This window comes from Podarcis pityusensis (genome assembly GCF_964106645.2).
Source record: "Podarcis pityusensis genome assembly, chromosome: 1".
NCBI lineage: Eukaryota > Metazoa > Chordata > Lepidosauria > Squamata > Lacertidae > Podarcis > Podarcis pityusensis.
The window spans coordinates 64,840,534-64,853,014 of NC_138028.1; the positions used below are offsets into that span (position 1 = coordinate 64,840,534).

General features: G+C 40.2%; 1 protein-coding gene across 9 annotated transcripts in view; it reads right to left on the reverse strand.

The window, feature by feature from the left end:
* Positions 1 to 12,481, reverse strand: part of DCDC1 (doublecortin domain containing 1) — a 266,837-nt gene that overhangs the window by 119,024 nt on the left and 135,332 nt on the right. For all 9 annotated transcript variants that reach the window (XR_013979717.1, XM_080982413.1, XM_080982412.1 and 6 more), the window contains exons 15-19: positions 8,808 to 8,945; positions 7,308 to 7,426; positions 4,786 to 4,846; positions 1,985 to 2,143; positions 1,501 to 1,652 (exon numbers count right to left, since the gene is read on the reverse strand). Coding sequence is in view for 8 of the 9 variants with exons in the window: in XM_080982413.1 (XP_080838539.1) it covers positions 1,501 to 1,652; positions 1,985 to 2,143; positions 4,786 to 4,846; positions 7,308 to 7,426; positions 8,808 to 8,945 (629 nt within the window). In the remaining variant the exon portion in view is untranslated. The remainder of the gene's footprint in view (positions 1 to 1,500; positions 1,653 to 1,984; positions 2,144 to 4,785; positions 4,847 to 7,307; positions 7,427 to 8,807; positions 8,946 to 12,481) is intronic.

Genomic DNA, 12,481 nt, shown 5'->3' on the forward strand with positions numbered 1-12,481 from the left:
GTTTTTAGAAACCTGTGGGTACTATTTGTGAGGATATGATGAAAGTCAGTGATTTTTATATTATGAAACTATAGAAAACATTGCTCTTTCATCCTCTATGCTCTTATGGACAGAACAGAATTTGGTTATGAGCCCCTGCCCCTCCTGATGTTTTCAAAGAATCTTGTCACTCCCAGGCCCTCATTCAGGAATTTGATCTTTTAACCATACACTTTTTTTTGCAATCTGTCAATTCTGAAATGTCACCACAGAAGGTGAATGCTAGTCATAAAAGAGGTAAAGGTAAAGGTAAAGGTACCCCTGCCTGTGTGGGCCAGTCTTGCCAGACTCTAGGGTTGTGCGCTCATCTCACTCTATAGGCCGGGAGCCAGCGCTGTCCGCAGACACTTCCGGGTCACGTGGCCAGCGTGACAAGCTGCATCTGGCGAGCCAGCGCAGCACACGGAACGCCGTTTACCTTCCCGCTGATAAGCGGTCCCTATTTATCTACTTGCACCCGGAGGTGCTTTCGAACTGCTAGGTTGGCAGGCGCTGGGACCGAACGACGGGAGCGCACCCCGCCGCGGGGATTCGAACCGCTGACCATGCGATTGGCAAGTCCTAGGCGCTGAGGTTTTACCCACAGCGCCACCCGCGTCCCTGGCTCATAAAAGAGGTACTCTGTGCCTATTATGCCATCAATATTAAAAATCCCTGGGGTTGTTTCATCAACTCAATGCAGAAAGTTGCACCATGCTGCATCATCTGACCAGAACGTTGCAACATAATCAAATGCCCACTCAGAATACCATTCCACATTTCATGTTCAAATCCTAAGCAGCCGGGAAAGATGGGGAAATTGCCAAAATGCAAGACTGAAATTTGATAGATGCCTTTATGACCAATCTCTGTTTGAAAATAGAAAAAAGTTTCAAAGCCCACATCCACTCTCCACTAAGAGGGAATTAATATATAAAATATATTTCAATATTATGCAAAACATCTCATATTCATGCAAACTGCTTTGTGAGTACTAGAGCCTAAGTACATCCAGTGAGTTTATTGCCATATAACACCCAATGCAGAAAAAGTGGAGGGGGTATATGTAATATTGCATATTAGTTTTGAATTTTAATATTGTTGTTTTACCTTTGTATCATATTATAGGTAAAAATATATCAAATGCATAAATATAAATGTACTCATATAAAATTAACTTCAGTAGAACAAAGCATGTAACCAAATCATACACTTTACTCTTCTATGCATAATGTTAACAATACGGTAATTACCTCAATGATCCTCTTCCATAGTGTACACATCAATCTTTTTCTTTTTAAAAAAAAAACCTGCATAAATGTCACCCCTTTCCATTAGTTTTGGTCAAAACTCCATGTCTGCTTGCAAGCCAGAGGGCTTCTGAGATATTTCAATAATATCCAGGAAATCAATCTTACATGAAACTGAAGGAAAACATCTAATGTCATTGAACAATAAATATCAGTTCTGTCAGTGGCTTACCTTTGAGCTGAGGCCTTAGGATGTTTCTCTTCTAGTTTCCTCACCAGTGCCACTGTCAGCTGCCTATTCCCCCCTGAGGGACCTTCAGGCCTTAAGTGGGCGTCCAAAGGTCCTGAAAGTTGCTTCTCATTGCAGACATCATTTTGCAGGACCTATTAAATTATGAACAAACATACAATGAATATATATTGTGCTCCATACAAATATTTACTTTGGATGAGCATATTTTGGCAGGTACATTTTAACAAGTAATGTTATCCCATGGGGAAAGGAGCTATTGGGGGGGAAATGTGTTTGTGTGTGATTGTATGTTGTGCTTCTATTTCTCGAACATGTGTATGTAATTAATATTCAAGTTAAACTCTCTCTCTCTTTACATACACACATACAGAAATGGTTTGACTTGAATATTGATATTCAACTGTGAAGGGCAACAGCATTTCCTTTCAAAATGTTTTTCCTTAAAAAAAAATACTGCTCTGACCTGCCTCTGGCTTGATACAGTGACCTCTTCTGCTGCATTGCTATCTGACTCTCGATGAACTGGAGACTGGGCCCCATGGTGTGTGCAGTATTCCGTCTGGGTCACCTCCTCTCTTACATTTAGCTCCTCTAGGTAGGTCAGGACAAACTCAGGGTAAGCCTGTAGGAAAGGACAAAGGCCGAGTAGTAACACATACCAGGATGCAATCAGTAGAAAGACAACCATCTACAGTTTAGCACGGGGAATTATGGGAGGAAAAGTTGCTGATACTAGGCAATGACATTAAAAGATATGTTGCATGTACACAGTTTTGTTTACAACTTCCATCCATTTGACTAATGCAAAACTGCAACTCTGTACAGAATGTAGAGAATAATTATACAGACTGTAACATATAAGTATTAAAAAAATCACTAAGACCCTTCTAGATGTTTGCCGCAGTTGTTGTTGCTTTAGTTGATATTATACATGGGCGCAACATGGCCTATATCCTCCTCCAAGCAAACTTTCCTTTCTGATCAATATATGATTCCATCACTGTAGTTTCTGCTCAATCCATGCATATATATATACTTAGTGCAGAATTCTACTATTCACTTTCCTTTCCCACTTCCAATCATTTTTTTCTAGTTTTTTCTTTGTATCCCCACACATTTCCACTTTCCATTTCCCATGCTTAAAGCCCTCCTCAAATATGGCATTAGATTTCTTTGGATGAGCACCATGGTGTGCCATTCATTGTTAAGGGTCAACTTAGCTCACAACTGGCATTTTCATGAAGGCCTTTTATAAAACTTCTCAAAATATATGCCAATGGATGGCTACTGGATATGGTGGAACCCTCGCTATGCCTGCAGAATATGAGTCATATCTCTGTGATGATATGAATGTTACTGCATGCCTAGCTTAGTGTAGTTGCTCTGCTGACAAAGGATCCACTGGCATAAGGTAGAAAAGAAGCATTCTTCTCACTGAGGCACTGAATAAAGTGATTGGCTGTTCACCACAACTTTGCTTTCCCTTGAAGCAGCACTAAAGCGTTCTCCATTTTTAAAAGTGAGAGGGATGTTGAAATTCTCCTGTTTCATCTTATTAATAAGCAACGCTGCCCCCACCAAAAGTCACTACAAATACTAAAGTTTTCCCTGACCCCCAAAATGAGGCAAGCCTTTGCTTACACACTTTTTGCCCTCAAAACCCATTCCACCGCCAATAAATCATTTGGTCCAGTTTTGGTGCAAATGACCCATATGTTCCTTTTTTGTTGCTGGGGCTGAACCAAGGAATACTTTTTTGCCATACCCTGGCACCACCTGGGTTAAGGATTAGCAGCCCAACATGACGTATATCAGGGATTATATGAAAATAGGGGCTCTCTAAACTACAGTGGGGACTGGGTGGCGCTTGTGACCCTTTCCCTTTCCCTTTAAAATACAGTGGCCTAGGCTGCATTGCAGAGTTCTTATGCTTACAGAGTGCATATTACATTTATAATTTCCTTTCAAACTTTGTTATTTCCTTTAAGCCTTTAATCAGAATAGATGAGATCCTGAAGTTATTTTACTATGAAATAGTGCTTTATCAAATGAGCAATAGAATATTTGGTACACTGTAAAGGAAATAAATGAAGACTTTCCGAATTTCAAAACTGGGGAATTCTGAATGTATACTGTTACGCTAGGATCACCTGTTGTTTAAAGACAACTTTCTGGTCTCTGTACCAGACGCAGGGCTGAAGTCTATGGGATTAAGGGGCTGAGCCTGGGGGGAAAGGATAGCACTGTTGTGCTTCGCACTGAAGTGTTGGAAAAGTACAGGTGCAAAAGGCTAGGTGTCCATCTTAGATATGCAACTATAGCATGCACCATCAAATAACACTATCTACACAAAGCAGGCCGGCACAGATAAACCTAACCACAGTAACGACTACACCTGTGACACATGTGCAAAACAAGAACTAAAAGTGCATTCTGAGCAAAGTCTCAAGCAAGACCCGCTACAGACTACACATCAAGTCAATTGTATTACACACATATATTAAGGTAGGCATATTAAGTAATTAGGCATTTTGAAAACATTCTAGAAAGCATTTCACCACTATACAGATGACAAACCCCAAGGCTGAAACGAGTTCCAAAGACAATCAATGAATTCATGGCACAATACTCAAAACAAAGCAAATGACTCAAGAAAATATACCAATTTGTCCCCAACCAGATGTTAAATTATATACAGCTGTAGCCAATGTACCAAGAGCCAAAGTCTGGTCAGGCTTTCTTGCGTCACCTTTCCTGCTGCATTCCTAAGCTCCACACCCACCCACAGCATCTTATGAGAGCTGCAGTGACATGAAGAATTGCTGAGAGTAGGGTAGAAACAGATTAAGCAAGTAGGAGTATTTCAGCTAGGAATACTGATTTCTGGCCAAGATCAGTGCTGTACCATTTGAGGTTAGACTAAAGCTGAACTTTGATACACCTATAAATCAAACCACAAATTAATAAACACAATAAAATCAACATGTCAGTGAATAGTACTGATTAGAAAAATGGGAAAAGAAAAATGCAAAGCTCACAGCAGTCAGAAGCTTAAGGAAAATATTATCATAAAATGCTTTTATGGTATTCTTAGAGAGAAATCAAGCAATGCAACAATACAAATGGGAGAAAACATTTATATTGTTCATGTAGGAGGCCATATTTAACTGTTCATGCACATATGCCTTAATGGTCTCCATGTAGGAGTCTGAAGATTGAGAATAAATATATATATATATTTTAATGCTTATATATCTCACACACCTTAGGATGGATACAACCATCATTTCCAAACTCCCAGTGTTGATATATATTGTTTTTGTCTCTGTAAGAGAAATATTTCTTAAGTTAACCATCATCAAAAGCATACAGCATTTTCTATTTACAGCACAACTTACAGCAGAATTCTATGCATGATTTGCCTGGAAATAAATCCCACTACACTCAGTGGGGCTTACTCCCAGGAAAGTGTGCACAGATTGTAGGTTTATAACATATTTACTCAAAAGTTAGTTCCACTGAGTTCAATGATCCTTATTTCCAGGCAGGTTGGTACAGAATTGCAACTTTAGATATCATAACTACATTTAATAAATAATTCCACTTTGGAAATCTCTGTTAGTTTTAGAAAAGGAATTAGCCTGGGATTTCTAAATAGGAACAGTACTTGTTTAACCACTTCCAAACCTGACCTCCTCATAAAGGAGATGCTTTTAAAATTTATAACTCACCAGACAGCGAAATATTTTTGAACATCAGATACTTTACCCTAAAACTGTAGACAACCCCAAACCAGAGATCCAGAACTGACTTGGCACAAGATGTAGTGAATTTTAAATTGCGCTACTGCTGATTATGTTATGTATTTTATGAGAATTGCTTTCAGTGTTAATTAGGAATTATGTTTAATACTGCCTTATTTTGTTGTGAATTGCCCTGTGACCATTTCTGGTAAAGAATGGTACAGAAATCTCTGAACAAATAAATAAATAAATAATGGCCACCAACTTGGATGGCTTTGAAAGGGTTTTAGACAAATTCATGGAGCATAAGGCTAACAGCAGCTACTAGACTTGATGGCTGTGTACAACCTCCAGAACTAGAGGCAGTTGTTGGGGAGTATGAGTGGCAGAGTCCTATTGTCTCATATTCTGCTTGTAGGTTTCTCAGAAGTCACTGTGAGAATAAGATGCTCCACAATATAGCCCTTTGGTCCTTATTCTTCTTTGTAACAACAACAACAACAAAAAATGAAATGAACTCTGATCTGAGTAAATTCTAACAATCTGAATTTTCATTGACTCAATAAACTTGAGTCTTGTATCTGTTCTCCATCCAGATACAAATTCAGCACTAGAAAACAAAAGTAGGTCAACCTAACCATGCTTTCTCCACTGGAAAAAAAAGTTCCTTATAAAGATTCATAAGGAAGATTTCTCTCAAACTGGGCAGTTGTGAGATGATTTCAAGACATTTTGATCACATGATATTGCAGTAGCCCAATAGTGGTGCGAATCCTCCACATGATGTACATCACAAGGTGAGAGAATATAGCATCAAGAAAAGGAGCTTCTGACTTGGTGAATGTCACATGCTTCACATAACCAAGTTCCACATGGGTGACACTGAGAGGTGACTGAACAAAATCACCCTGGGCTGAGAGGGAGGGTAGTTTGAAACCATCCTAAGGTTAAATGGGTATGAACTTAAGTTTCAGTGGTTCAACAAACAATGGCATGGATCATAAAAAGTATAAATGGGAGGAAGTTCCTGTTGCACAAAAGACCTTCTAGAGTCATGGAGCTCTCCTGAAAAGTGTGGATAGGACATGGGAGGGGGGACTGCATGTGGTGGGGTAGATTGCCCAAAAAATCCAGTGTAGTCTCTTTTGTGGCGGAGCTTTGGGTCCAGGTGGTATGGGCTGTTGTGCCAGCTGTGTCACCTCCTGGACAGATAGCCTGGTCAAAGTTATGCATATTGCAAGAAATTATATATGCGACTGCCACTGAAAACGGCTTGAAAACTGCAGTTATTAGGGGGGGAAACTGACAGGTTACTTTGGGAATGGTTGTTGGGAGCACATCTTGCTAGCGCTAAAAGAGCATCACTAGCTCCAAAGTCTGGTTCGTTTCTGAGCACAAGAATAATGTTTTGGTATCTTGTACACTATATCTGTGTCTGCGTATCTGGAGGAAACATCTCTGACATCAACCAGTCCTTGAAGTGAGGTCATTTTTGGAAGTCTTCCACCAGGTGCCCCCAGATGGCCTTTTTTCTTATTTTTACTTTTATCTAGTTTTTACCCTGCAGGAGCAATTTAGCCTAGCTCTGCAATTGTGCTGTAAAATGTCCACCAAGAAATCTATCTGCACACCCAGACTGCATCTTTAAAATCCACTGAAGGTTATTACATAACATGTGCATTTTTTATCTCTTTTAAAGGACCGAGAAACAAAATAAACATAAGAACTACCACAGCATTAAGTAAAATATATGTGTCCTTGTTATTTTTCTATTTTTTCCCTCCTGTCTATTGTTGAAAGAACTTTCAAAGGTGATTTAAAATATGACATTAAAGTAAAGGCTATGCCTTTACATGAATTTAATAATCCAAAAGGAATTAAAGGATGATGATAATTTTGAGATAATACAGTTTAACTCATTGAATGACAAAATATGTAAGCACATACAGTATTCTGGTAACATTCAGTTTATCTAAATGACTACATGTTTTCACTTTATCTAAATGATTGTATGTAAAAACCAACCCACCCTTGTATCAATACCTTTTCTGCAGACACAGCTTATAGCCTTCAAGAGGTATGCCATCCTGCATCACAGCTCTGATTGGATGACCAACAGCTAGGCTGCTTTGTACCATAGCTCGACTTAGAATCATTCCAGCCTTTCAATGAATGGGAAAAAAGGTTTTGAATAAGTTAAAAGAACCAGAAAATTCAACAATGTGTTACAAATAGAGAGGTCATTATGCCTGGATAGCTCAGGATATTAACAGTTGGAGAAACTGAAACACTATCCACAACTTAGCAGTCAATGAGCCCTGCTCAGAACCAGTGATCTTCTGTACAACAAGGGTGGCATTTTACAGTTCAGTGCAAAATAGAACAGACCCTTGATATCTTCATTTGTCCTTTTCCTCTGCATATTTCACAGTGCAACGATTTAGGGTCCATAACGTGTCACTTGCTATACTTATAACTACAGAGTTTACTTGAAATATGTATGCACAGGAAAAAAGTTCAGTGAACTGCAAAGATTGCAACAAATCTAGAGCCATTGAGTCAATTTAAAGTTTTACTTCAAGTCTAAAAGAATGTTGGTTAAACATCCTTAAAGCCTTTTGTTTATATAGATTTATATACAGAGAGAGAGAGATATACAGCAATTCTGAAGCAAGTAAAACAGCTGTTGCAGGTGCAATCTTTCATTGCTTGTTACATTTTAAAGGCTGAAATCCTAACACTTGCTTGGCAGTAAGTCCCATTGAAAACAAGAGGACTTACTTCTGAGTAAAAACAGCTAAGTCTGGGTTGCATTACAGATTTTAATATTAGCTATCAAATGCAGGGCAATTGTATGCCATTTTATATGCAACTTATCTATGGTTCCTGCTTGCAGAGGACTCTAGCCACACCACTGACAGGCAACACTACCACTGACAGTGACCCCCCAATGGGAAATTTGGGGGATGGATCCTAGGCTGGTCCAGCTCCCAGAGAGGGGGGAAGGCTGTCTTCCTTCTGTCCTAGCTGGTGCAAGCAGCAAGGCTTCAGATGGAGTGCTGGCTCTTCTGCCTTGCAGCTCCCAACTCTGTCCAATAATTGCCTTTAATATTGTTACAGTGATGCTCACTCCCTTTCCAAATATGCAAGCAATGAGTTTTTTGATATCTCAAAAGGGAACAGCGCTGTTACGCTACAATTCTGTTCATGGTGGCAGCTGACTGCAGCCAATTCAGCCAACATATCATAGTTCAGCACAGTGGATATAACCACAATTAACAGATTAATTTGCTCTTGGCTTTGATCATCTATGCCCCATCAAAGTCAACTCCATTTGTTTTCACAACAAACCAAGGAAAGCCATGGGAGACATGCTGTAATATATGCACGATGATCTTTGGTAGTTGTGTAAGTTTTACTTATTTTTAATATTTAACTCAAAATCCCCAAAAGTAAACTAACAATCCGAACAACAAATATTTTCCCATATCAAACATCTGAATCCATTAATACAATGGATGCTCTGTCTTTTCACTATGGTACCTTTGTGATCAGCCACATATTAGACAGAGGCCAGTGTGCTATGTTGAATGTCAGCTCTCGGCGGCCATTTCTTCTGGGAGCATCTTTCTTCATCTTTTCCATGTTAACTGACATGAGAAGAACCATCTGGGAATCAGCCTACACCCAGTAATAGAATGAACCATAGAACTTTCATTGATATGTTAGCATGGTAACAATGCAAATTACCAATAGAGAAAATTCTGTGTAACATTTCCTATTACCGTAACCCAAATCAATTGTAACAATCATGAAGAAATACTATGCTGTTATACTGCCATTGAAGCAGTCTTGCCTCCTACATTTTCTTCATTAGGAACAAAAAAAGTATGCCCAAAACTTCACTCAAAGTGCAATCCTATACATGCCTATTTAGAAGTAGTGGGACTTATTCCCAGGTAAGTATTATAGCATTGTGGTCTAAATATGGGTATGGAATGAAACATGCACCACCAAAACTCGAAAAGGAACTAACTCTGAACAGGTGAAAATGTTATTGGAAGGGATGTTAGGATAACAGCAGTGAGCCACCTTGCAGGGTTATAATTGTAATAACTGAGACACTGTATGCGGATCATTTAAACACGCCAAACTTTTTAAATAATACTTAAATATTAATGCTTTTCTGGGCTACTGTTCATATTGGAATGGCATATTCAAAATGCTATCAAAGACAAAGAGCAAAAGCAGAGTTGGCCAGAAAGATACTCAATTTGCTCTTACCTGTTAGCCAGCTGCTGCAGTACCGAGAAGAGATACCCCATCGTTTTTGTACAATGGGGCCTAATGTTCTGCTAATCCCACACTAAAGGCTGAGGGACTTAAAGCCACACATGTACTTGCCCTCTCCATTCTAAGTTGTGATCAGAGGCAACACAACTGTGTGGAAGATTGTCATAGTTGGAATTAGCGACAGATATCATTCGGATGTGTATAACACCTGCTGTAAGTCCCTGTGTCCTCATAGCAATGCCACTGGCTTTAATCTTATCACATTTGATTTTGTGGTGCAGTGGGGAGGAAACATTGGCCCCTTTGTATTCATTTGAGGTTGGCACCCAGCACTAATACCATGCTGTTCTTCAAGAGATATAATGCGGGATATTACCAAAAAAACACACACCCCACCAGATAAAGAAACAACACCACATCTTTCTAACCCAGCTTCAGGTGATTTTATAGTTTCCACAGTGTGTGGAGCAATGGTGTAACAGATACAAGGAATCACAACAGGAACTTTATTTTATATATATTTATTTTCTTTTTTTCTTTATAACTTTCTTTTTTATATATACACATCCCATGTTACTGAACTGGAAAAGCAAGGCAAGCTGTATGTCATAATATGTTTTGCCCCATAGAACAAAGACAAACCTTTTGATGAATATACTAAACTTTTAAATAGCACAGTATCTGGCAATATCTATATATTTTTGAAGCCTTCACCAACAGCATAATAAAAATAATAGGTTTGGACAATGGCTGCCAGCAGCAATAAAAGAAAAGAAAAAAGTGTTTCCCATCACCCACAACCATAGTAATAATGCTTCCTGAACCACGTTATTACCACATTTTTAAAGTAATTAACTAGGGTTGCGTGGGAAAGGGGGTAACAACTTTTGCAAACATTTTCATCAGAATCAACAATCACTTTCTTGTTGTTGATTATATCAAAAAGAGGTGAAAGTATTCATCTATTCTGAGAACAATGCTTCATTAATTTGGTTTGCCAAATTAGCATGTGCGCAAATGTGAATGAGTACAGTACACAGTATTGCCACATCTTCCTCATAACTATGTGATTCTGCCCTGGCCCGTATTACCCAGGTAGAAATTGCGTTGGGGGGGGGGGGAATGGCACCATACAGAACCAGAAAGGAGTAACTGTGGTACAGATCAAGACTAACACTGCAATCCAAACTCCAATGGCGCAGCAGCGGCCACAGTCCTGCCACTCGTACTGGCAGAAAGTGGTGTGCGTGTGTGTGTGTGTGTGAGTGTGTGTGTGTGTGTGAGAGAGAGAGAGAGAGAGAGAGAGAGAGAGAGAGAGAGAATTACTGCACCAGCCTAGAGCTATCAATGGGCTTGGTATCCAGGGATTCCTGGTTCATTTCAGCCCCCAGAATGTCAGGAGCTCATCCTACACCCGAGTAGGACCCTGGCAGAGACACATGCCTGACTGGCATGTTCTCTCCTTCCTGGTCGATCATTCGGGAGCTTCCAAAGCTTTCTTCTGCCCGAACATCACAGCGACCAATGCAAACAGACACTGGCACACTTAGGGATCCACAGAGTTTGCGCAGTCTGCGTAACAGAACTCAGTAGCTCAGCATTTGGCTAATCTACGTATATTTACATATAAACACACACAGAGTACTGCAACATGGCTCCCTCTCTCTCTAGCATAAGACAGCAAAGAGAGAGAGAAAAGGACAATAGCCCCACTTCACGGAACACAGTAACACAAACTTCCTGTCTCCGTCACTTCCCACTCTGTGGAGTCAAAACATACACCGTCATGTGAAAGACAACAATCCCATGACTGCAATCACGGGGAATGAATCTTCAACAATCACCGTGTTCAATAGGAATGGGGAGCTCCATACTTGCAGAGAGGAAAAGGCATCACTTCATGAGAAAAGGCCTAAAGTTGACAGAGTAAGGTGTGACCAATCCACCTCTCCCCCAGAAAACAGTACAGAGGGGATTAGAATCAAAGAATCATAGAATCATGGAATCATAGAGTTGGAAGAGACCACAAGGGCCATCGAGTCCAACCCCCTGCCAAGCAGGAAACACCATCAGAGCACTCCAGACATATGGTTGTCAAGCCTCTGCTTAAAGACCTCCAAAGAAGGAGACTCCACCACACTCCTTGGCAGCAAATTCCACTGTCGAACAGCTCTTACTGTCAGGAAGTTCTTCCTAATGTTTAGGTGGAATCTTCTTTCTTGTAGTTTGGATCCATTGCTCCGTGTCCGCTTCTCTGGAGCAGCAGAAAACAACCTTTCTCCCTCCTCTATGTGACATCCTTTTATATATTTGAACATGGCTATCATATCACCCCTTAACCTCCTCTTCTCCAGGCTAAACATGCCCAGCTCCCTTAGCCGTTCCTCATAAGGCATCGTTTCCAGGCCTTTGACCATTTTGGTTGCCCTCCTCTGGACACGTTCCAGTTTGTCAGTGTCCTTCTTGAACTGTGGTGCCCAGAACTGGACACAGTACTCCAGGTGAGGTCTGACCAGAGCAGAATACAGTGGCACTATTACTTCCCTTGATCTAGATGCTATACTCCTATTGATGCAGCCCAGAATTGCATTGGCTTTTTTAGCTGCCGCGTCACACTGTTGGCTCATGTCAAGTTTGTGGTCAACCAAGACTCCTAGATCCTTTTCACATGTACTGCTCTCAAGCCAGGTGTCACCCATCTTGTATTTGTGCCTCTCATTTTTTTTGCCCAAGTGCAATACTTTACATTTCTCCCTGTTAAAATTCATCTTGTTTGTTTTTGCCCAGTTCTCTAATCTGTCAAGGTCGTTTTGAAGTGTGATCCTGTCCTCTGGGGTGTTAGCCACCCCTCCCAGTTTGGTGTCATTTGCAAATTTGATCAGGATGCCCTTGAGTCCATCATCCAAGTCGTTGATAAAGATGTT